Raw genomic sequence first — 26,007 nt, forward strand, 5'->3', positions numbered from 1 at the left:
AAGTTAATCGTGTTTAATGTAATCTACAGCTGGTATCAGTTGTATGTTTTAACGTATTATCAATTGGTATCAATTGATGTATTTAACGTAAAAATCCGTTTAAGTTAAATATTACCGATCCTTGGTTGATCGAGTATTTTAATGTATGCGATTAATCCCTAAAATTGGATTTAATTGATTATTTAATTCATTGTTAAAACCCTAATTGGTTTTAATATTATTTAATTCCTTAAAAGAGATTTGTATCTCATTCGCTAAGGAAAACAGGGTGATTCGTTAAAATGTTTAACGAATGTAAAGCCATTCGTTATTTAAACATAACGAATGAATTTCTCATTCGTTATAAAGACATTCGCTTCCGTTGTGCATAACAAATGGAGGACATTCGTTTAAACATTTAACGAATAGAATGTATAACGTATCATTCGTTAAAGATTAACGAATAACTTCTTTATTCGTTAAAATGTTAACGAATAAGAGAAGGTAATATAAGATTCGTTAAAAATTTTAACGAATGAGAATCTTATTCGTTGAAAGGTTTAACGAATCAGGATTATAGTTTAACGAATGAGGTCATTCGTTAGTTCAAAATTTGAACGAATGACCTCGGGCGTTGTGAAATTATTGGAGTTTATAATCCCAATACAGACGAATGACTCTTCATTCGCCTTCTCACTATTTCATCGACTCCATAAACAACCTCTTGCCAATTTTTTTTTAAGAATTCAGAACTTGCATTTCAGATCATTTGAATAACAATTTCTTATTCTACAGGTAAAGGCAATCTCAAGGATATATTAAACATGTGATTTCATCGGATAACTAGAGATTAACAGTTTGAATTGTTTTGTGCATGTTAATCGCTCAGTTAAACTTCAATTACACCTCATAATCAAATCAATTTTTGAATAAATGATCGATGAATGGTGCATTAAACTGATTATCGATTGTACTAGTTATGTTTGATTGTGAAATGTTCATCGTGTTTGACTTTGAGTAGTCAAAATTAAAAGTAAATTGACTCTGGTTTAGTCAAAGTGATTATATGAATCAGATTCGTTATAATAATAACGAGTGAAAAATGATTCGTTATCAGTATGACGAATGATAGTCTGATTCGTTGATTAGTTAACGAATAACTATCTGATTCGTTAAGGTAACGAATAGATAGTTAATCTTTATAATGAATTAGAATTGATTCGTTAAAGGAATTGATAACGAATGGAGTGTAACGAATCTGAGCTGATTCGTTTGAATGTTGAACTTGATTCGTTAATTGTAACGAATAAGTTAACGATTAAGGGTAATTTGTTACTTGTAACGAATGTACCATTTAATGTACGAATGTCTCATTCGTTTAAACCTTTTAACGAATGAGATTGACATTCGTTAATCAGATTATTATTTTTGAATATTTTACTAATGTTTGCTCGTATTTAACAGATATGGCTGATGAGAATATTCAAAACACTGTTCCCGAGCAACAACCAGTAGATAATCCTGAGCCACAGCTTGAAATTCAAGCAGAACCTGTTCAAGATCCCGTCATGCTGTCATGGAACAAGAGCCATAACATTTGTGCCTATCTTGAGACGAACTTTGAAGATTCTCCAATATTCGAGGGAGTGATTAGTTTTCTGATTCGCTCGTGAATCTACAAGGCCATTTCTACCCGTATAGTTGTTTATCAGAAGATAATACAAGAGTTCTAGAATACTGCTAAGTTCAATGAAGAAGATAACCAGATAGAAGCGGTTATTCAAGAAAAACGGGTGGTGATCGATATTGGCGTGATCAGAGACTCATTGGGATTTAAGGACACAATTGATGACAGATGTGAGTTCGATAGAGCATTGATCAGAGGGTTATTTGGCCGTGTAAAGTATAATGGTGATTTGGGCAGATCTATGTACAACAAAGCGAACTTGTGTGAACAATACAAGTATCTGCTTCACGTTTTGATTCATTGTCTCGGTGACGTGAGGGTGGATTTGACAGTGCCGAGTTATGCTTCAATCTGTGTTTGTTGCCCTTGTTCTTAATAAACCATTCAATTTCTCCAAATTGGTTTATTATCATTTGAAAGAAAACATTACCAGCAGACATAAGTTCTTAATGTATCCCAGATTTTTGCAAATGATGATAAATGATCTGGTGCCTGACTTGGAAAAAGATCAAGCAGACGTGATGAAGCTCGATCATATGAATGAAGAGACGATGCGATGTTTGAGATCGTATAGAGGTCAAAGTTTGGCAGATCGACCAAAGTTTAAACGATTGGTTGGTCATCTAGCGAATATTGATTATGTCGCGTCACCTAATGATCGTTGGGCTCATGACGATTCAGATTCAGAACGTGAAGGTGGTGATGGTGGTGATGATGGAGATGATGGTGGTAATGGTGGTCCAGGACCACAAGCCGAATTAACTTATGAGCAACAGCGTAAACGTAAGGGAAAGGAACCGATGGTTGATAAGGGTGAGAAACCGAAGAAGCAACGTGTTCAACGTGGTTCAGGTATTGAGATACCGAGTCAACCATTTGTGTCTTCCACTGCTGTTTCTACTCCGGTTATTCCTTCTATTGCTTCTCCAGTTCCACAGAGTATTCCTCGATCTCCTACTTTTATGAATATTTGGTTACAACTGAAGGATGGCTGATTCTACTTTGGGCTTTGCCAGTAGCAAAAGTTTTATGTACAATTTTATTTTAATAGAATTTGTGTATTGTTAGCGTGCGACTTCGTAAATCCCTATAAATATTGGGCCTTGTAAAATGCTAACATAGCAAAATAATATTTAGTGTCTAGTGTCCTAGTCCGTTATTCAAGTATTGAATTTGTTTGTTAGTATTGCCGTATTGGAATTGATTTGTGCAGTTTCCAAGTCATTCTTGCAGGCCCGAGCATAATATTTTGGTAGTCGTAGGACCCACAAACCGACCTTATTGTATTATAAGCGGGTTTGATATGTTTGGGCCATGCTAGCATAGCAAAATAATATTAAGAGTAGTGTACTGTAGTTCTGAAAAATAAATAAGACATGCGTTATTGAATTACTAATGTCACACCAACAAACGACGCCAACCGATAATCATTAATAAGTCTATCAAGGAGATGATAATTCATTAAGTAGGATATATCAAATGTGTATACTTATAAACATTACAAACTAGGGGTCTGCACAGTTCTGTTAAGATTGATTTGAGCTAAAACCAAACCAAAAACCAAAATTTCTGTTTTTGAAACTTTGAAAACCGTTCAAATTCAATTTTTTCGGCTTTCGATTTCGAGTAAAAATCTTCGGCTGAAAATAGTCTAAAATAATGAATTTGATCATGATTCTCTTTGTTAGTCAATAACTAATCAATTGTTTTACTTCTGAAGGCTAAAATTATTGAGTTTCTTATTCATTAAATTCTTACAATTTACTTGAACATTCACAACAGGTCTTCTATATTTATGTGCGTGGGTTCTATATTTTGTATGGAGTAATTGTGGGTGGAGAGAACATCATGATTAATTTAGAAAAACACGATCCATACTCTATAATTTTGTAATATTTGCTGAAAGTGTTTGTGAGTTGATGACAAAGAAATGTAATGATAAAATTATAAAAATATTATTTAACTGAAAATAAGAGAGAAAATGTAGTGATTTTTAGTGTAATTATAGAGATTGAGATAGATAACTTGCTATGAATGCTCTTAAACCACTAAAAAATCTATATATTTTGTTCGGGGTTTTTTTATTCTTAATTACACAAAAAAAAACAAACCAAAACAAAAACGAAGCCGAAGCTGAAAGTTAGATTTTCAGAAAACATAAAACCAGGCCGTCAACTTTTACTTCAGTTTGGTTTGTATGATTACGAAACATCCCCACCTATAGCTTTTTTCAAATCGACTATTTTTTTTGTATTTAAGCTGCTGCACTTCTCAAATTTGGAGAGTCCCGTTGCCCCATCATGTCCAGACTATGTTGTCTTATCTGGGCTCACGTTGTCTTCAGAGTTTGGCTTGGACGTTCCCCCGAGAATTCAAACTACTGGCTGCCTCTTGATAGTCATTGTGTCGCCACAAGAGCATAACTCTCTGGCTTAACACACGGTGGGACGAAAACTCGATTGCACAAGGCCTAATTCAAACCCTTCACTGCATAATCCACAAAAGACACACAAGTGCGTATCGAATTTGGTCTTCACGGTAGAACCCAAGACCCCTACAACTAGACCACAAGCAGTGTTGCAAAAGTCTCGACTAGACACTGATTAATCCTCGATTAATCGCTAGTCCCCACCTACTGACTTATTTTGGGTTACTCAGCCAATTAATCGGTCAATGGTCAAATCTGGCCAAATCACGATTAAACGGACTTATTCGGTGTTTTCTATTAATGTTCCGGTCAAAATCGTCGGTTTCTGACGAAATTCACCACCTATAAATAAGCTTCACCTTTGTCTAAACAAACTCCGTCAGCTCATAATAATAATATGGGTAGCACCACCACCACCAACTCCGGCCAGCCATCACCACCCTACACCCCCTACCGCCTCATCAAAACCCTAACCGGCCACCACTCCGCCATCTCCACCGTCAAATTCTCCAACAACGGCCAACTCCTAGCCTCCGCGTCACTCGACAAAACCCTCATCCTCTGGTCCACCGAAACCCTAACCCCCACCACCACTCTCTCCGGCCACTCCGCCGGCGTCTCCGACCTCGCCTGGTCATCCGACTCCCACTACGTCTGCTCCGCCTCCGACGACAAAACCCTCCGCATCTGGGACGCATGCGCCGGCGAGTGCGTTAAAACCCTACGCGGCCACACGAGCTTCGTGTTCTGTGTGAATTTTAGTGTGAATTCGAATCTGATTGTGAGTGGGTCGTTTGATGAGACGATTAGGGTTTGGGATGTGAAGACGGGTAAGACGAGTCGGGTTATCAGAGGCCATGTGATGCCGGTGACGTCGGTGAATTTTAATCGGGACGGGTCGTTGATTGTGAGTGGGAGTCATGATGGGAGTTGTCGGATTTGGGATGCCGAGACCGGGACGTGTTTGAAGACTTTGATTGACGATAAGGTCCCCGCGGTTTCGTTTACCAAGTTTTCGCCCAACGGGAAGTTTATTCTCGTCGCCACGCTTGATGATAATCTGGTTAGTTTCAGGCATTGGTGTAGTTAGTGTTGTAAGAGTATAGTGATTTGTTACCGAGTAATTGGTCAGCCTGCATTGATCCAAATTGTCAAAATTAGGGGTGTAAACGAATTGTTGGTTAAAGTCGGTCTGAATTCACCCGAATTGTTGAAAAGCAGTAAAATTTGGTCAAAATCAGTCAAAACTAGGGGAGCCCAAGCTAGACTAGGTAGAAATGCTTTCGTTTAGTTAGTTGGGATTTGGGGATTGGCATTGGTGTATTTAGTATTGTAAAAGTGGCAGATTGGCACCGGTTAATCGCTACTTGGTTCTGACTAATCAGACCAGTGAATCAGCAGTGGGTTAAAGTTGGTTTGAGTTGGCTCGAATCGTTCAAAAGCAGTAAAATTTGGTGGGAAAGACGGTCCACATCGGTCCGAATTGTTCAAAATGGGTCAAATTTTGGTCAAAATTAGGGGTGTGAACGAGCTGAGGCCCAGCTCAATAGGGCTCGAGCTCGGCTCGTTTGATTTATGATTGTTTCGAGCTTCTTTTCTAAAGCTTGAGCTCAGCTCGTGAGTCGTTTTTTTGAGCTCGGGGTTCGGCTCGTTTATTATTTATAATTTACTATATATACATTATTTATTTATTGATTTTTATGTATTTTGAAAAAAAAATTTAAATTGAGTCTAAGTTCAGCTTGAGCTCTTGTAGCACTTTAAACGAGCTAAAACTCAGCTTGTTTTGACTTTAAGATGCCCATGGTTTGTTTTGTTTACCAAGTTTATACTTGTCGCCACGTTGGATGATGATCTGGTTAGTTTGGGGTTTGGGGATTGGCATTGTAGGATTTAGTGTTGTAAAGATTGTGATTTGTTGTGGATTAGTTGATATTGGATTGGACCAACTAATTGGTAGTTGGTCAATGTCGGTCTGAATTGTTCAAAATGGGTAAAATTTGGTCTAAATTGGTCAAATTTGGGTGTGTGAACGAGCTCGAGCTCAAGCTGAGCTTGGCTTGTTTTGACTTGTGAAAAGTTAAGCCCGAGCTGAGCTTGGCTCGTTTTGACTTACGAAAACTTGAGCTCATTTGTTTTGAGCTTATTTTCTAAAGCATGAGCTTGGTTCGTGAGTTGCATTTTCAAGCTTGGTGCTTGGCTCGTTTATTATTTTTTAATTAATTGATATATCATTTTTATTATTTTTATATATTTTGAAAAAAAAATTAAATGAGTCTAAGCTTGGCTCGAGCTTTTATAGTACCTTAAACGATTCTAAAGCTGTATATAGTGTTTGGGGATTGGCATTGGTGTATATAGTGTTGTAATAGTCAGTTACCGATTAGTCAGTATTTGATTACACTTAATTGGACTAATGAATTGGTAGTTGGTTAAAGTCGGTCTGAAGTGGCCCGAATAGTTCAAAAGCAGTAAAATTTGGTCAAAATCGGTCAAAGTTTGGTCAAAATTAGGGGTATAAAGGAGCAGAGCCCGAGCTCGACTAAGTAGAAATGTTCTAGTTTAGTTAGTTGGGATTTGGGGATTGGCGTTGGTGTATTTAGTATCGTAAAAGCTGTGACTGTTCGTGGCTTAGTCGATATTCGATTGGACCAACTATTTGGTAGTCGGTCAAAAGTTGGTCTGCGTTGGTCTAAATTGTTCAAAATCGGTCAATTTTAGTCAAAATTAGGGTGTGAACGAGCTGAGGCCAAGCTCAACAAGGCTCAAGCTCGGCTCGTTTGGCTTATGAAAGCTTGAACTCGTTTGGAAGTATATACGTTTGGCGACGTTGGATGATAATTTGGTTAGTGTGTATTTAGTGCTGTAAGAGTAGTGATTAGTTGCCGAGTAGTTGTGATCAGACCAACGGATCAGTTTAACATATCAGTAAACAAGCTGGAGCGTAGCTCGACTAGGCGACTAGGCTCCAGCTCAGCTTGTTTTGACTTACAAAAGCTCGAGCTTGTGCTTGTTTTTTCAAGCTCATATCTGGATTGGCTCGCTTATTTTTTATTAATTAAACTATATTTGTTTTTTATTATTTTTGTATGTTTTGGAAAAAATACTTAAACGAGCCTAAGCTCTGCTCAGGCTCGCATAGCACCTTAAACGAGCTAAGCCTCAGCTCTAGCCCACCTGATTAATCGGTATTTGATTCAACCTAGTTGGACCAACAATTTGGTGGTCGGTCAAAGTCAGTCCAAGTTGGCTCAAATCGTTCAGATTTGGTAAATTTTGGTCATAGTCGGTCAAGTTTCAGTCAAAATTAGGGTGTAAACTGTAAACAAGCTTGAGCTTGGCTCGTTTTGACCTACAAAAAACTTGAGTTCAGCTTGATTTGAGTTTGTGTTTTAAAGCCCGAGCTCAGCTAGTGAGTTGTTTTTTCAAGCTCGGGACTTGGCTTGTTTATTATTTATTAATCAATTTATACGCGTTTTTTTAATTATTTTATATATTTTGAAAATAAACTTAGTCGAGCCTTAGTTCGGCTCGAGCTCGTGTAGCACTTTAAACAAGCTAAAGCTTGGCTCGAGCTCAGCTGTGAAGTGTGACGCTAATACATAGGAGTTAAAAAGAGGTAAGCTAACAAATACACAAGGATCGTTAATGCTCGACGAGCGAGCTTCCCATAAAGTTCAGGCTAGATATCTAAAAGAACTTTGTTTTGAGGCTTGGGCTCGGGTCTAGTTCGAAAAGGCTTGACGCATTTTTAGCTTTCTATCGATCCGATCTCGAGTAGCTTGCGAGCAGCTTGGCTCGTTTGCACCCCTAGTCAAAATCTGTCAAATTTGGTCAAAGTCGGTCAAAATTTTGAAGTTTTTGAAAAATTATACTTACTAATCCAATCTGATTAATCGCTAGTCGGTACCACCGCCAAACTAGATGTTTTGACATAGTTTTCTTTTACTGTTAATGCAGAAGCTATGGAACTACTCAACCGGGAAGTTCTTGAAGATGTATACGGGTCACGTGAACAAAACGTATTGTATAACCCCCACATTCTCCGTGACAAATGGCAAATATATCGTTAGTGGGTCCGAGGATCACTGTGTCTACATTTGGGATTTACAGGGTAAGAACTTACTTCAGAAACTTGAAGGGCATACTGATACTGTTATATCTGTTAATTGTCACCCGTCAGAGAATATGATCGCGTCTTCTGGACTTATTAATGACCGAACGATCAAAATTTGGCTTCAGCCGGCTAATTAGTGGCATTAATAAGCTACTGCTTCTGTATACTTTGTGTTGAGGTTACCTGCAGAGTTTTTGATGGATGGATAAACATGTATGATTCTGTTTGGTTACTCGGTTCTATACTAGCTGCAACGAAACTGATTACGAATGGGGTGAGAAATATATTCTGTATGTACCTAATTTATACAACTTTAAACTATTGTTATAAGTTATAATCTAATTTAATGTTCCGAATTAGGTGATGATTGCAACTTTGTATAACTTAAAAACTGTTGCCCTCTGTTGGTTGCAATTTGTATTTAAACAAGCTGAGTCTGAGCTTTAGATACAAAGCTCTAGATCGGACTCTCAAAAAGTAACAGAGTCAAGCTCAAGATTTAGGTATATCACTCAAGATCGAGCTATAGTGAATTAAACCAGCTAAGCTTGGACTTAGGTGTACAATGTTGATCATAGCTGTCAATAGCGAATAGCGGTAAATAGAGACGGGTCTCCTATATGGCTATGCAGCGAATAGCGGTAAATAGCGACCTCTATTTCATATTTAGCAATAAAGTAGTAGAAAATTTTTAAGCCAATAATTTGGTTTATATTCACAAAATAAGTTTTTATGGTGGAACTTGTGAAAGGTGCAGCTGTTTGGTCGATAAACAAGCCTAAAAAATAGGTTTCTATAATTTTTTATATTAAAAATAAAATAAAAATAAAAACCCTAGATACCGCTATAATCACGTTAAATGATCTATATTTAGTATATAGCGGCGCCGGCCTATAGTCGCATCGTTATGTAGCACGCTATAGCGCTCGCTATCACCGTTATTGACAACTATGGTGTTGATTAAAACATAGCGTCTAAATTTGTTATGGCATGTCCACCTCATTTACATCTATGCGCGACCCCTCCATAAACACCCTAAGCACCCCTCTATAGCAAATCGGTTTCCCATGCCTGAATCTCCAAAAGCACATTATTTATGTGGAACACCATGTGATTGGTTGGAACACATTTCCCATGTTGAATCTAAGTCGTCATCCACCCCTACCAATTTACCATTCTACCAATTCTGTTTGATCTCAATGGAAATAAATTGTTAAAGATGAGGTAATAATCCTTCCTGGTTGGTGCTCCTCCATGGAGATTCGGCTTCCTCCGCATGCCTCTATACTCTAGTACCCTTATCGTTGTTGTTATTATTGGTTTTAAATAATCACAACTATGCTCTATTGGCAACTAGTAGTCCAAACTTCACTCTTGGCTGATGGCAGTCCCAACTAAAGGTGTACTTTTTACCAACGGTTCACGACTAACGGAGTTAACCATCTATTAGTCTATGCTTACATGGCACGCCTAGTTGTCAATAAACATCTATGTGCATTAATGACAATAATCATCTATTTCTTTAAAAAAAATTGGTTTTAAATAATTCCAACTATGTACTATTGGCAAATTACAGCCCTAACTCAAGGGATACTTTTTTTTTATCGGTCCACTAGGCGTGCCATGTAAGCAACAAACTACTGGAGTTAAACCCTTCATTAGTCGCGGACCGTTGAAAAGAAATACACATTTAGTTTGGACCGTCGCGAGCCAAGTTTGAAGTTGAGACCGCTATTTATATTATTTATTATATGTAGAGAGAGAGGGATTGAAAATGAAATGAAAGAAACCAAAATTTGGTAGTCATTGTCTTTAGGGAGAAGTGGTCAAAGAGCAGTGCCGTATGTCGTCTATTTCACAACAAACATGCAATTTGAGCAGTGTGCCATTACATCTGCCATTGACCACCTCTACGGTCCTATATGGTTTAGCAACTTCAAGGAATATTACTCCTTTAAACCACACACGTTTGGATTTTTCTAAGACAACATATGTACAATCTATAAATGTCAGGGACCCCTAATCCCTAATTTTTTTTTTTTACGTCTAGCATATATATACCCATTTATAATCTTATACAGTTAAAAAATAATACATAATCAATATCTATTACGGGAAAGTATATAATGAAAACTTATTTAAGTTGTGAAAACATGTGAAAACCCTATGTAACATTATTTTTTTTTACATATGTAATATATGTTGTTACATTTAATACAAAACATTAAAAAATTTTAAAAAATTGTTTGTTATTTTTTTACAATTTTTACATATGTTTTCAGGAGAGAGAAAAATTTATAATTACATTTATATTTTTTATTAACTTTAATTATGAAGCACAAGAAAAACATGTGACTGATAATGAGTTTTTAGAGTTTTCACAACTTAAGTAAGTTTTATTTTAACCTAATCCTACCATTACTTTAGATCTAATACCTTTACTAGAAATCTAATCTTAAACTCACCTAAAAATCACTTCAAATATAAAATATTTAACTACATTAAATAATTTGACTAATTTCACAGTTTTCAATTTATTATATTTTAAAATGATATAATCCATGCCAAATAACTAAAACTAAGTAATTACACACTGCCATGTGTCATAATCAAGCTATATTATTTTTTCCGTTTCTCTTATTTAATCGTTTACCCGTATAATTACTCATTCCAATTTAATATTTCTAAATCTTCATTACTAACTATCTAATATCTTCTAACCCCCTTTCATTTTATAATTTCTAAATCCTCATTACTAACTTTTTAATATTTCATTTATTGAACCCCGTGTAACACACGAGTTTCTAACTTGTACATTAATATATGTGATTAACCGAGTTCAGGTTATTAGATGAGGATCACTTTATATCGTTTACTATTTTTGAAACTAATTACACACCCGGTGTACCACTCGAATACATGTCTCAAATGTTTCAGGTTTTCCGTCAGATTCAGATTCATTTCTCGTCCCTATCTAGAGACTTGTTAACAAGCCACAATATCCTAAAAGTTTTACCTATATTGGCTACAATTCTTAGTACAATATAATTCTCAAGGTCAAAACAAATCAACCAACCATTCACTTAGCCAGTCAAGGTGGTTCAACCCCTATGGCAACTCCCCAACCCATAAATCTCCTACAAAACCCATGTGTGATTACCACAATCCTACATCAACAATGGACCGATTTTCAGGTTTATTAACCGTTTTTCTAGCGATTGCGGTTTTTTCAGTTAAGGCTCAAATAATTAACACTCCATGCACGACGTCAATGATTGCTAATTTCACCCCGTGCGTGAATTACCTCACGGGGAGTAGTGCAAACGGGGGATCACCAACCGCAGATTGTTGTAAAGCGGTTGAGTCCCTTATGTCTACTAGCATGCAGTGCACGTCTTATTGTGACGGGAAATGTCCCGTTTTCACTACCGAGCACGATTAACCAAGCGTTGGCTATTAGGCTCCCGAGAGCGTGTAACTCGAAGAGTGTACCGGTGCAATGCAAATGTAACGGTTTTTTAATAATTAGTTTATTTTGTTATCAATGGTTATTATTTTTATAAAATACTCATTTTTTTTTGTATTGTTGGTTTTGTAGCTACTGGTGTTCCTCTGCCTCCTGCAGGTAATGTTTACGGGTTGATTAGTATATTATGTTTTAACTAGAAGAAAGGTAAACGGGTCGGATTGGGTCGGTTAAGTTGATAAATTGATGAATTTTGGTGTGGGTACAAATGGGTTGAGCTGGGCTGGCCCGCCGATATTTATGCCCATTTCTTCTAGTGTTATAAATAATTTAATAAATATAATTACATGTTAACTATAACTGGAAAGAACTGGTTTACTTTTTGTAGCAGACTTCTAATCACTTATGTGCCATAACACTATAAAATATGAAACGGGTCAAACGGGCCGAGAAGGTCAAACGGGTCAAATGATATTAGAATGCTTTCAACCTCCTAAATAGCTTAATTCAAAGGATTAAAATTAATTTAATAATAACTTAATATACTGACTAATTGACTATTTACAAAATTAACATATTAACATGTTAACACAACCCGACCCGTATTGACCTATACGAGACAGGTCCTGCATTATTTCTTCCTCCTCCACCGAGAGCTCTTCCACCTGCCGCCGATACTCCAGAACTGCCGCCAAGCACTAGCGGTAAGAACCATAATATACAAACCGAATCAATTTACAGAGATTTTGAAAGCCTAAATATTTCTAGGTCCTGTGACAGCAGAGTTGGGAGTTGCACCAACCCCGTCTGAAACAAGCCAAGACGACGTGCCTGAGCCAGACTCGCACGAGTTCAGCCCGGTGACACCTGGTGCCTCAGCACCAACTGCTCAACACGGTTCAGGAGCTGGTTCAGGCATCAAACCGGTGTTTACACCACCATCGGGCTCAAACCGGTTACAAAGTTCACCACCAATTGTTTTTCTAATGCTTGCAGCGATCACAGTGACTAGTTTTCGTGAAGTGTTTAGTTTTTGACAAATTTGTTTGATGTTTTAATTATGTCTCTTTCGTTTTCTGTTGGAAAAAGGAATGAAAATATAATGAAATATGATCATCTTCATGTATAGTATCTATGATGTTTGTCGGGACGTTTAAATGCACATTTAATCTGATTATTACAACTTGAATACATACTAAAAATTGTATTTTTTTCCAAAAAAAGATAGCACAATGTATAACAACTTACAAGTAGGGGTGTCAATAAACGTTAAACGACCCACATATTTAACCGTGTCAGAGGTATTAAGACATCAACACTAACCCGAACACTCTTAAAAATTAAACTAGGCAAAAACTTCATCTATTCATGTTCGTTGTCTTTCGTTACTAATACTAAATGTATCAGCTGAATAAAGATTATAATTATATAACACAAAACTAAACATATATATACATGCAATAAACCGTAAAAAGGATTAAAAACGTACCTTATTGTTTCACTCACAAAACAAAATCTTCTCGTCAACGTCACATCTCAATTCTCATGAGAAAACGTTGAGATCTCGATTGATTTCTTTTTCCTTTATAGATTATACTACACGCGTCTATCAAACTTAATAAGCATACAAACACAAATTTATCACAAAAGGATTCAAAAGAATCGAAAACATAACCGATAATGCATTGATTATAGTTAAATCGAGATAAATATGTATTTGAAATTTTGAATAACATCTTGCATAACATTTGGTAAATATATCATCAAAAGCATACTTCTATTCGTTTCTCCAAGCACACAACACTAAAGAAAACCCTAACCCGTTCGAGTGCGGATCTCTACGAAACGAGTTCGACCAAGACGGGTCCAAGTTTGGCTGACTTGTCTCCCACATTTTCTCAGCCGAAAAGCACGTTTGAAACAAGAAATTAGCTTCACCGGTTAACTTCCCGAATAACCAATTATGCACATCCCAATACACTTCAACTGGCAATCCATCAACCAAAATTGTATAATTCCCCCTAAATTTCCACCTCAAATGCTTCACTTGCATCATTGTTTTCCCATCCACCCGAATCAAAAGACACGGGTCATTCGTACCCGCAAGATCACACTCAATAACAATATCATGAACCAACCCTTTCCCACAAAATTGAGCTCGAGTCGAGTACACTTTCTTCCCAAAAATATGTTCTTTTTTCGACACGAAAACGAAATTCGGCGTAAAACTAGAAACATCCATCTTGCTTTTCACCTCCTTCTCCATATCCCCTAACATCAAGATCAAATCTTGATTAACAACAATGGCAAGATAATAACCCTCAAACGGTTCAGGCGAAAGCCCGAATCTTGCGGACAATAAATCCCAATAAACATCAATCAACTTAGACCCCACTTCAAGATTCTTGAACCCTCTTCTTTTAGAGAACACCCCTGGTTTAATTTCAACTTTACACAAACATTGATTGGTGGAATCATCCATTTGTACACAAAGACCTTGGCCCATTAGGGTTTTGGTCCAAGTGAGGGAAATAATAAAGCAAGAAAAGTTTCTCAGTCTGCACTGGTAAACACAAGTAACAAGATTTTGACCAATTTTACCACTGGATGTAGTGATGGAACCACTTGATGAAGATGCAGCATCTGAAACTTGAACTCCATTTTCACCAAAACATGAAAAATCCCTCATTAAAGATGATAAAGTTTGAATCTTTTTGGTGTTTTGGGTGAGATATGAAATGGGTATAGAGATTATAGGTTTATTATAGGTTTAAAACCCCCAAGACTGATGAAAATCTATGTGGGTTTGGATTAAAGATGATAAAGTTTGAAGCTTTTTGGTGTTTTAAGGTGAGATATGAAATGGGTATAGTGATAATAACCCTAAATTGATGAAAATCTATGTGGGTTTTGGATTAAAGATGGATGAAGTTTGTAACTTTATGGTGTTTGAAGGTGAGATGTGAAATCGGTATAGTGTATATAGGTTTAAAAACCTAAGATTGATGAAATCTTTGTGGGTTTTGGGATTAAAGATGATAAAGATTGAAGCTTTATGGTGTTTATATGAAATGGGTATGGTGATTATAAGTTAAAAACCCTAAATTGATGAAAATCTATATGGGATTGGTTGGAAATGAAAGGGGATTAGGGCAAGATTGTTGATATGAATGAAGAAGATGACATGTGATGTGGGTAGGAAAGATGCAGGTTTAATAGGCAATAATAATGAATATAAATTATATATGAAATGTTTTAAAAGCTGGTTTTTTACTCATAACGGGTTAGGCTAAAAATGATAGAACCGGTTGAACTGGGTTGTACATGATGGTTCAACCGGGTTATGTAGTTTACCTTGTAATTTTATGTAATTGCAACTTGAACTCAAAAAATAACCCAAAAACATATGATTCCATAATAAAACATAATCCAAAAGTTAATACATAATTAAAAAATAATATAACACCACTCGTTTTTAGAAAAATGATCCAAAAGTATACTCGTTTCAATGTTAATCGCTAGATTAAAAGTAATTTTAAAAAAATAAAGGCCACAAAATATCAAAAATCTCTTGTGCTTTAAACCAGTTTAACGGTTTAAACCGGTATTTTAGAAAAAACCGCCAGTTTGATGTTCTAACAAACCGTCCAAAAATACCGGGTTGAAAATACCGACTTGATATGTGAAACCCAGTATTACTGGTTCAACCGGCCGGTATGAACCGATATTTAAAACACTGTATATATGTGATATTAAATTTTAATTTTCCTAACTAAAGGAAGGATGTTAGCGGATAACAATCTCAACTGAGTTTGTCGTCACTAATGATTTCAATTTTTAAAAAAAAAGTTGGCTATTAGCTGCCCTTGTAAAATATAACCTTAATGACGTTAATTTTTTTCTTTTCTAAATTTCAAATTGATTTTTGGGGTTTTTGATTGAAAAGCAGATACGGGTCAATTAATGTAAAACTTAGCTCGAAACGATGCTCAAAAAGCTTTGTTTTTGTTAATTGGAAGTTTAAACACCCAATTTGAAACACTAATCAAGTCATTTAGAGCATTGTTGCTAGCTAAGTTTTATATTAATCGACTCGTATCCGCTTTCCGATCAAAAGCCCTAAAAATCAGTTTGAATTTCGAAAAAAAGTTAATGCTGTTAAGTTTTTTTAACGATGGGACCACTGAAAGCCATTTTTTTTATTTGAAACCACTAGGGACGATAAACCTAGTTAGGATTATTATCAACCAATACCCTTTTGTTGGGAATATTAAAAATTATACCCGATTATAAATTTATAATTATTGTTTTGTGGTTATGTGATAGTTGAAGGGGTGAAAGTGTGCATTTTGAAACTTGATTGTGTAGTGGTTTAGTGAGTAAATGCTGAGGTGGTGAAACTGGATTTGATGTGTACGATGTACAACTTGTTTATTTATTTAATGTAGTGTTTGTCGAATAAATAATCGTACCAAGTTGTATTTACAATTTTGTAGTATAATAAATAATAATATAGTCACGAATTTTGAGAGATTTGTGGGGCGAGGTCGAAGAGAGGCGTTGACGTGAAAGACTGAGAAAGCGAGATATTTATTTCATATTGGAGATAAAAAAAACAAACTATCATTTAAGAAATCTATTGCGACGCACTTCGGAAATTAAAACTAAGTTGGAAAGTTATGAATGGAATAATAAAGATGAAAATGATATGGCGAGTATTTTTGTCTTAAAAGAAATCGTGAACATGTGGCATGTTGATAATAATAGAGAATAGAAGTTGTGTTAGGTTTATTAGAATATGTTTACAAGAATAGAAAATTGAAATTGTATTAGGTTTATTAGAATGATCGAAAAAGCTTTAGAATTGAGGGGTCCCCTTGTTTTTGAATGAGACTAATAAAAGAAGAGTTAGGGCTTGTTACGTTATAGTAGGTAACACAAAACAACAAAAAGAATAATAGTATTGGTGTTTGGTACTATATTCTAATTCAATCCTATTACAAGCAAAACATGTGTACCCTCTCCCATAACAAAAATACATTACGGAATCGCCAATATTAAAAAAGCGTGCATTGATTGGTTTTGGATATCGAAACACTTAGTTATGTTACATGACGTTAACTATGTGAAACTCACTGCATAAGTTTCGAAGATCTTCATCATATATAAGACTCTTAAAAATTATCGTCAGATAGTATTATCAAGATGTGGGTATGTGACACAAGAAATGAGAATCTTATGCAAATGACATGAAGAAAAATGTTGCGGCGCGTGCTTATGAGTTAGTGTTGAGAGTGTATCCAAAGACAACAAAGATGATCACGCTATTTATCTAGATGAGAAAATTACTGTTTGCATCCCCATGGTTTTAAGGTGGAGACACAATGAGTCCTCGAAAATTTTTTTGAACTGGTTGAGTCCCCGTGGTTTCAGAAACAAACCATTTGAGTCCCTGCCGTTACTTAATTTTCAGGGTAAACTTTCATTTTACTGAAACCATAGGGACTCAAATTGTTCGTTTCTGAAACCACAGGGACTCAAATTGTTCGTTCTTGAAACCACAGAGACTCAACCAGTTCAAAAAAATTTTCAGGGACTCATTGCGTCTCCGCACTAAAACCACAGAGATGCATACAATAATTTTCTCTATCTAAATATAGACCTGTAAATTATTCAAACCGGTGTTCTATTTGTTAAAAGTTGTAGCAAGCACGTTTTAGATGTTATATGGTCTCCTTTCTAATGTTTATGTTGAAGTCCGAAAACAAAAGTTAAATGCATGACCACGAATTGAGTGGAAAGTATGACAAGAATCATTCATCACACCAGTTTTGAGTTTTCTTCAAGCGAGAACAATGTTTTGTTACCCCTTGAAAAACGTGTATCACACTTGTTACCTTAAAAGTTCAAACGTCTCACATAGATAGCTCCTTGTCCTCACATATCTCTAAAATCAGAATCATTATTTGAACGAATTCATACTACGGGAATTCTAGTTGTAACTATTAAGGCGCGTTCGTTTCACATAACGGAAAATTTCGCGTAGAATTTGGAATCGGAAGGAATTGGATTTGGAATCTGAACATTCCAATAGGAATTGGAATTTGAAGGAATTGAAATCCAATTCCATTCTTGATGTGTTCGTTTGACAAATGAATCGAAATCTTTCTTTTTATTATTTTTTAAACGAGGATAACCGCGGAAACATTTTAGTTTTTTTTTAGATTTTTTGTTATTTATTTATATTTTTCGTTATGATTGTTTATTATTATTATTTTTTTTGAATATTTTAGAGGTTTTCTATTAAGATCAAAAACCCCTCAAAAAAATAATAAATAATAATAATAAAAAAAATTCATAGCTCAAAATATAGACCGAAAACAAAAAAATTAAAAAAAAAACTAAAATGTTTTATTCGTTGTTCTCGTAAAAAAAATCTCGAGAAAAGATTCCAACGAATTCACTTGAAATCCTCCACATTTTGGAAGGATTTAGGATCTCTTTATTTAAAGGAATTTAAAAGAATTGAATTCCAATTCCAATTCCTTGACGACCGAACACACCAAAATGGAATTAATATTCCAATTCCAATGAAACGAACACGACATGTCATGAGACTTTAATTCCAATTCCTTTGAATTTCTACGAATTCTGTGAAACGAACGCGTCCTTAGGCTATCACTATCTAAACGAAACCTATAGTTTTAAGTTGGTTCAATGTCCATGCCTATATATCCTTATTGTATCTCTCTTGTACAATATGCGAACATATATAAACCTTAAGAAACAAGTTCAACATACTTCAAAACTTTTAAGAATATAATTGCGATAAAAAATTGTTTTGATTTCTCCTGCGTGAAATACAATTCAAGAAAGCTTTTACTACGTGAATGTAGCTTCTACAAAATGGAGGAAAATGTTTTGAACCAAGTCTAAAAGTGTCAAAAATGTGGAGCCTAAAGTGTCGCGCTTTTTTATATAATTTGGGCTGGTACCACAAACATCGTTCCAAAAGATGCCCCCGTTATGCTCTTATTTAGGTGTATACAGGCATGGAAAATTAAATCCTAATCGCCTTTTGTCCATAACTAGCATAACATGTATACAATAATGGACAATGACCATACACATAATGTGATAAGGCGCTTGAAGAGGCCTGCTTCGCCAAAAGTTCAAAAAGTTAATCAAGGTGACAGTATGTCGATGTATGATCTGACATTCTATTTTAGGACCTTTTTGCCATGTAACATCTAATTATGAATTTATTTAAATATACAAATTTTTATAAACATATTTTAAAGGATAAATGTGTGAACAATTAACATTTGCGATTTTATTAGGCTGAGGGGTGTGGGGGGCGCGAGAGGGGGCGCGAGTGGGGGCGCCAGCCAATAATATTGTGACGTGTGGCAGAGAGAGAAACTTGATAAGATGGGTGTTGGTTGTGGTGCTCGCGCCCCGGGACATGGTGTGGAGGGGCGCGAGAGGGGGCGCGAGCGGTTTTTTTTTTTTATTTTTTTATAAATGTATTAAAAAAACGTATTATTAAAAAAACTCATAAAAATACGGAGTGGTTTTCCGTTTCGTCCTTCCAGTCGAAGCCGAACCCGACCCGTCCGTTGCAACTTGTTTTTTCCGGTGGACGCGTCTTCTTTGTCCCGCAGCTTCACCTTCTGGTTCTTGTGTCTCCGGAACTACAAAGTTAGGAGACGGTTGTATGTTGGATGGTTGAAAGCCGGATGATTGTTGCGACCCCCGAATAAAACATCGCTTGGTCCGGTGCCGACCATAAATCGTCGTAACTGTAATCTGAATCTAGGTTTGGGTACCAATTTCCAGCCATGTTTTTAAAAAAAGGTTTGGAAGATGGGGTGATTTTGGGTTTTGGGTGTGGTATGTGATATTGGTATGTGATATTGGTATGTGATATTGGTGTTGGTTTGGGTTTGATATAGGTTTAATAGAGAGAAAAAATTGTATGTTATATTGTTGTTGGTTTGTGTTTGATATAGGTTATATAGAGAAAAAAAAAATTTTTTTTTAATAAAAAACGAGCCCAACGGCTCTATTCACGCAACCCAAGAACCCTTCACGCTATTCCCAGCCGCTAGCCCATCCGCGCCTGCCTCTTTTTCCACGCTCGCGCCCCTCTCGCGCCCCTCTCGCGCCTCTGTAGTGTGGTGCTCGCGCCCCGGGGCGCGAGCGGAAGGGCTTTAGCGCCCCTTCTCGCGCTCCGCACCCCTCAGCCTTAATCGTCAAGTTGTAGATCAGACGATGTCACTGAATCAAATCAAATCAAATCAAATCAAATCATACGATTATATGTTTGTGTCCCATAGTGCGTGATGTGTATTGTCCAATCAACTTAAGAATGGGTTCAAAAATTCTTAATACATGTACGGATAGGATAAAAGTACTTAAAGTACCCGTGCGAAGTGTAGGATTACGAGTGGAAGAGAGAAAAAATAAGAATAATATTATTGAATTTTTTTTAGGTTAAGCATATCTTAAGTCTTAAACAAATTTATAAAATCAAGTAAGTTATATAGCTCATTATTTAAAAAACAAAAAAGAGTTATGCCACAAAACGAAAAATTTTATTCTCAATAATTAATTACAGTATAGTTGTGTATTTAAGAGAAAAAAGTATTTACAAACGCTAATAACCGTATATACATTTTACCAAATCATGCGAGTAAGAGTATCTTCGACAGACGAATGCTCGCCTTTGTGGTGCTTACAAGCAGGGTCGTCTCCAATAATTTATATGCCTCGGCTGAGGGGTGTGGGGGGCTCTAATGGGGGCGCGAGTGGGGGCTCCAGCCAATAATATTGTGACGTGTGGCAGAGAGAGAAACTGGATAAGGGAGGTGTTGGAGCCCCCGTTGGAGCCCCTGGCCCTGGTGTGGAGGGGCTCCAGCAGGGGCTCCAGCGGATTTTTTTTTATTTTTTTATAAATATATTCAAAAAACGTATTATTAAAAAAACTCATAAATTATTAAAAAAAACACACATTAATGAAAAAACACATTAATATCTAAAAATAAAATAAAAATAAAAGTACTAAAAAAAACATTATTCTTATTCTTCGGCTTGGTTTTCTTCGATCAACCTCTTTGGAAGATGGGTTGATTTTGGGTTTTTTTTTGAAGTTGTGGTAATTGTTTTATGTGAAATGGGTTATATATAGGAAGAAAAAACTTTTTTTTTATTAAATAAGAGCCCAACGGCTCATTTTAAATGTCCAACGGCTCTTTCACACAATCCCATGCACCTTTACGCCATACTGGTCCCGCGAACAGGCTTGCGCCTGCTTTGTTTTTCGTGCTCGCGCCCCTCTCGCGCCCCTCTCGCGTCCCGGTGGTGTGGTGCTCGCGCCTGGGGGCGCGAGCGGAGGGGCTCTCGCGCCCCCGTTAAAGCCCCACACCCCTCAGCCTGAGTGGAAGAGAGAAAAAATAAGAATAATATTATTGAATTTTTTTTAGGTTAAGCATATCTTAAGTCTTAAACAAATTTATAAAATCAATTAAGTTATATAGCTCATTATTTAAAAAACAAAAAAGAGTTATGCCACAAAACGAAAAATTTTATTCTCAATAATTAATTACAGTATAGTTGTGTATTTAAGAGAAAAAAGTATTTACAAACGCTAATAACCGTATATACATTTTACCAAATCATGCGAGTAAGAGTATCTTCGACAGACGAATGCTCGCCTTTGTGGTGCTTACAAGCAGGGTCGTCTCCAATAATTTATATGCCTCGGTCGAGTCAAAATAAAAAAGCCCGTAGACCCTAACGATTAACGAAATATAAGCAAAAAATAAAAATAAAAATAAAAATTAGGCTTTATGTAAATGGTTTTTTGTTTGGTTTAAACTATTAAATTTTTAAATGAGCTTACTTGGTTATGATTAAGTTTGTGTAAAATACTTTTTGTATAAAAAAAGCTTAAAAATGTTTCAAGTGAGACTAGAACCTATAATCTTTTGGTTAGGAGTCATACCCCTTTGCCACTATATCAAGCTAGTTATTGTATAGGGTAAAACATTAAATATACATTTTTTTCTCATAAAAATATTTTATATATAAAAAATATATGTGTGTGTGTGTATATATATGTGTGTGTGTGTGTTTGGGTGTGTGCATGTGTATATATATATATATATATATAATATTCTCAATATTCGTTTCATGTAACATTCGTTAATTTCTGTTTTTATTCGAATTTGAATTTGCATTCGCATTCGTTAAACAGACCCGATTTGCCGTTTCAATATATTCATGTTTATTATGCTTCATTAATATTTCAATCTTGATGATTTACGTTTATCGATAGCTCATTTTCTATTCGTTTGTCCAATTCACGAAACTCCAGGATTTAATTTTTAATTAAACGATCTTCAAACAATACGAGTATAATATAACAAAATATCCAAGTTTATAACTTATTATTACATTTTTATAATATTTCAAAGTGTAAGGTTCAAATTGTAATTTTACTTTAATTTTCTTTCTTAAAACAACTTAATTTTGCAAGGGCAAAATATTTAAAATAATATATATATTTGTTTTTTACCCAGCCCAAACCCACCCGTCACCCCCTACCTTGATTTTCCGGCTTGCCGGAATCCGGCAAGAAAACACCGGCGAACATCAAAAATGCCGTAAAACGTACGTTATAAATCAATTAAATCTCGTAAAACATTTAGACTATAATGGAGAAACATTAATCATCATTCATTACGCGTTATAACAACATATTACGTGCGTTTCGATCTCGAAAATTAAGTGCCCCTGAAAATCAAGTTCCCCGGACGGTCGTCTGCATTGCCCTATGCCCCGGCCGGCCCTGCTTACAAGACGAAAAGAGGGAGACATCATGAGGATGAACGCTCACAAGATGGGAAATGTGAGAGAGACGGGGGTGGGAGCATTCGTGGAGATAACCAACATGCTTGAAGTCCGTGCACCCTCCACTGTAAATGCTCTAACAAGAGATAATTATATACATATAATTAGCCCTATAAATGAACTGAACGTTTGGTGAACTATTCGTGAACCGTTCGGCGGGAAGTTCGTTTATGTTCGTCTATTTAATAAACGAACGAACATGAACAAAAAATTTGTGTTCGTTTAATTAAACGAACGAACATGAACACATGTTCCGTTCGTTCATTTATGTTCATGAACGTTCTTAATGTTCGTTTATGTCTATTTATTTATTTTCGTTTATGTATTAATTGAAAATAATTAAATATTAATTATTTGGATATGCCATATGCTTAAATGTTTTATATTTGTTAATTTGTTTTCATTTAAGTTCGTTTATATTTGTGTTTATTTATATTTGTTCATACATATTCATTTATTTTTATTCAGTTATGTTCGTTTAGATTTTAAACAAACTAACACAAATGTCTATTTTTAAATAAACGAACATAAACATAAATATTTGTTCGATTAAGTGTTCGTGTTCTTTTAAAGTTAAATGAACAAACACGAACATACCCTTGTTCGTGTTCATCCGATTTGCTTACGGGTTTTCATTATTAACATTGATGAATACATCAGTCTCAATCTCTAGGCTCTGCCGATTTTATTTGTGTTCGTTTGTGTTCGTGAACCGTTTGTGAACACATTAATTTTCTTAATGAACGAACACGAACATAAAACCTCGTTCGTAAGTGCTCATGAACCGTTCGTGAACACATTGTTTTCTTAACGAACGAACATGAACAAGGCCTTGTTCGTGTTCGTTCGGTTCGTTTACAGCCTTACATGTAATGTATAATTATGCATGTACGCATATAATTATAACCTGTAAATATAGAAACGCAAGCACCTGCTTAAAACACGCTTATTATGCTGTAATGATAAAAAAAACCTTCTTTTTACAATATCCCACCCAGTAAACAAACATCAATCATTTCCTCTATGTCATGATGCATCCAACACGACTGAAGAAACACTAGGTGACCCCGAGTAGATTATGGATAATCTGGGGGTTAAGTAATGTTTCCCACGAGGGTTAGGTCCGACAAAGAAGGATGTTCTTCAGATGACCTGCAAAACAGACACCGTGAGCTCGTCACTGAGAAGGGGGGATGAAGAAACACTAGGTGACCCCGAGTAGATTATGGATAATCTGGGGGTTAAGTAATGTTTCCCACGAGGGTTAGGTCCAGCAAAGAAGGATGTTCTTCAGATGACCTGCAAAACAGACACCGTGAGCTCGTCACTGAGAAGGGGGGTTCCTTCTTGTGACCACCCTCCGGCGTGAGAATCAGACTAGATTGCTCTGAATATAAGTGTATATTGAGAGAAATAGCTAGTGAAGGTAAAATACCAGATGATCCTACCGTTCCAAGGTGTTGGAGTATTTATAGCCGAAGGTAGGTTTCCAAGCAGGTACAGCCAGCTGTATAATATTCCTGTTCTACCAACTATGGGCTACGCACGTGCCATGCTGGTTGGTGGGTAGGCAGCGGCTGATAGTGACCAGGCCGGCTGTGTACTATTCTTTTTCCACCAACTGCAGGCTATGTGCGTGTCACGACAAGGGTTGGTAAGTAGGCAGCGGCTAATAGTGACAAACAGTACTAGAGCATGCTCCTCGTACTGTTGTCGGTGAGCTGTCACCCTGTGATTGGTTCATGGGCTGCTTTGGTCAGATCTTGTCTATTTTGTCCATACCTTGGCAGGTATAGTACAAAAGATCTTCCAGAAGCATACGGACTGGCTCATTTGGGCGGGAGTATTCCCGCCTTGCTCATTCCTTCAGGTGACACTGAATTATTGAGTTAGTGCCTTGTGCGTGTAGCCTTGCTATTAGTGCGGGTAGCCTTCCCTGATGGCTTGTATCCGCAGCTGCGGGGACAGGCGGGGTACTTCACCATTGGGAGGCTTTCCCTGCGGGAACAGCTGGCGTACTGCGCGTAAGGTCTTCATCTCTGAGCATGGTGGGTTCTGCGGAACCAGTTGGTCCTTGCGCAAACGTCCCTCTTCAAGGTGAGTCTTGCGGGTCCAACTGGGCTCTGCTGGGACCTACCTCTTCAAGTCCCCCCAGTCCAATGTTCTTCTCATGAATTGTTAATGAGGTGAACTTTGGACTTAATCAAGGGGTTTTGAAAATGATTTAGTTTTAAGGTTGTCCATGGGGATTCTTCCCGCGGTTTCCCTAATGTCACACAGAAATTCCCGACTTTTCTGCTTGATCTTTGGGTATGATGCGGGTAGGTGTGTAACCTCCTCGCAAGTCAGGAGCGTTGAGTTCCACTTGTGTAGATTCTCCATGAGGTTTTGGTAGTTTTGAACATAGTGATCAATTATGTTAAAACAACCAATTCCATCTTGGAGCTTCAAACAATCTAGTTCTCGACGTTCCCGCTATGCGGGGATGTTATTCCCGTTTCCGCAAGCATGGCCCAGAAGATCCTTCTTGGTTTCAATTCCCTGCGGAGTGCTAGGTATGTGAAGGGTTTCTCCTTGACACTGTACCCGCACTCGTCTTATAGTTACTTTACTTCCAAGGTATTCCTGGCTTCAATTCCCTGCGGGTGCTAAGTATGTGAAGGGTTTTGCCTTGACACTGTACCCGCACCCGTCTTATAGTTACTTGGTTGCCGAGGTATTCTTGGCTTCAATTCCCTGCAGGTGCTAAGTATGCGAAGGGTTTTGCCTTAACACTGTACTCGCACATGTCTTATAGTTACTTGGTTGCCAAGGTAAGGGGTATAGTCCCGCTTACTTTTGAATCTTTTTGAATCTTTTTGAAATTCGAAGAGTTGGTGAAAGGATAAGAACAGTCCAAACTGTTGAAACGTCGTTCGACGGTTTCTTCTGACAGTGTCAGGACGTGTAGGAAGTTATGGCGACGTGACAGTATATGGTCATTCCAGACGCTTTTTCAGGCGTGTGGACACGATTTTTCGGGCGCGTGGGTGCGGATTTTACGACGCGCGTCCCGTCAACAACTGTTGCCAGCTTGTTCTTTCCACGTGTCATAGTTTCATTGCACCAGCTCTTTTCTCTCTCCTCCGCATTAAATTCATCGCATTCATTGCGATGAGTATATAAAGGGGGAGAGGGTTCACGGTAATCCACACTTTCACTTCTCTTCTTCTTCTAAGCGATTTCCGGCGAATACTAACTTTCTGTCGAGCATTCTCCTGAAATCGTTCTTTACCTCCAAAACATGTCTACTCATGATCCAGAAGCTACCGTCGAGGAGTCTGACTTGTATGTCGAGAACCCGACGTCTACGTCCGATAAGGACGATAAGAGCACTGCTGGCGAATGCCAGTGTGCTCTTCCCATCGAGCTTTACC

At 36.8% G+C, this 26,007-nt stretch overlaps 2 protein-coding genes and 1 pseudogene across 3 annotated transcripts; 2 read left to right on the forward strand and 1 right to left on the reverse strand.

Moving 5' to 3' along the window:
- The first annotated feature begins 4,489 nt into the window (after nt 1-4,489).
- Nucleotides 4,490-8,348, forward strand: LOC143593576 (COMPASS-like H3K4 histone methylase component WDR5B). Its single transcript, XM_077073168.1, has 2 exons — nt 4,490-5,157; nt 8,055-8,348. The coding sequence occupies exons 1-2, from the start codon at nt 4,492-4,494 to the stop codon at nt 8,346-8,348; spliced, it is 960 nt and encodes a 319-aa protein (XP_076929283.1). The 5' UTR covers nt 4,490-4,491.
- A 3,027-nt stretch (nt 8,349-11,375) lies between these two features.
- LOC143593572 (non-specific lipid transfer protein GPI-anchored 16-like) lies at nt 11,376-12,488 on the forward strand (annotated as a pseudogene). Its single transcript, XR_013146129.1, has 3 exons — nt 11,376-11,718; nt 11,810-11,836; nt 12,301-12,488. The product of XR_013146129.1 is annotated as a non-specific lipid transfer protein GPI-anchored 16-like (transcript).
- An 884-nt stretch (nt 12,489-13,372) lies between these two features.
- LOC143593577 (uncharacterized) lies at nt 13,373-14,396 on the reverse strand. Its single transcript, XM_077073169.1, has one exon. The coding sequence runs from the start codon at nt 14,364-14,366 to the stop codon at nt 13,455-13,457; it is 912 nt and encodes a 303-aa protein (XP_076929284.1). The 5' UTR covers nt 14,367-14,396; the 3' UTR covers nt 13,373-13,454.
- Between the last annotated feature and the right edge of the window lie 11,611 nt (nt 14,397-26,007).

The sequence above is a fragment of the Bidens hawaiensis genome, unplaced genomic scaffold (genome assembly GCF_021521415.1).
Source record: "Bidens hawaiensis isolate Kalapana, Puna unplaced genomic scaffold, B.hawaiensis_p1.1 tig00042383_1, whole genome shotgun sequence".
Classification (NCBI taxonomy): Eukaryota; Viridiplantae; Streptophyta; class Magnoliopsida; order Asterales; family Asteraceae; genus Bidens; species Bidens hawaiensis.

What these genes read in the sequence shown, in the direction of transcription:
- LOC143593576 (XM_077073168.1), top strand. Translation starts at nt 4,492, where the DNA reads ATGGGTAGCACCACCACCACCAACTCCGGCCAGCCATCACCACCCTAC. An exon ending in CCACGCTTGATGATAATCTG is followed by an intron (nt 5,158 to 8,054) that starts GTTAGTTTCAGG and finishes CTGTTAATGCAG; the next exon opens with AAGCTATGGAACTACTCAAC.
- LOC143593577 (XM_077073169.1), bottom strand. Translation starts at nt 14,366, where the DNA reads ATGAGGGATTTTTCATGTTTTGGTGAAAATGGAGTTCAAGTTTCAGAT.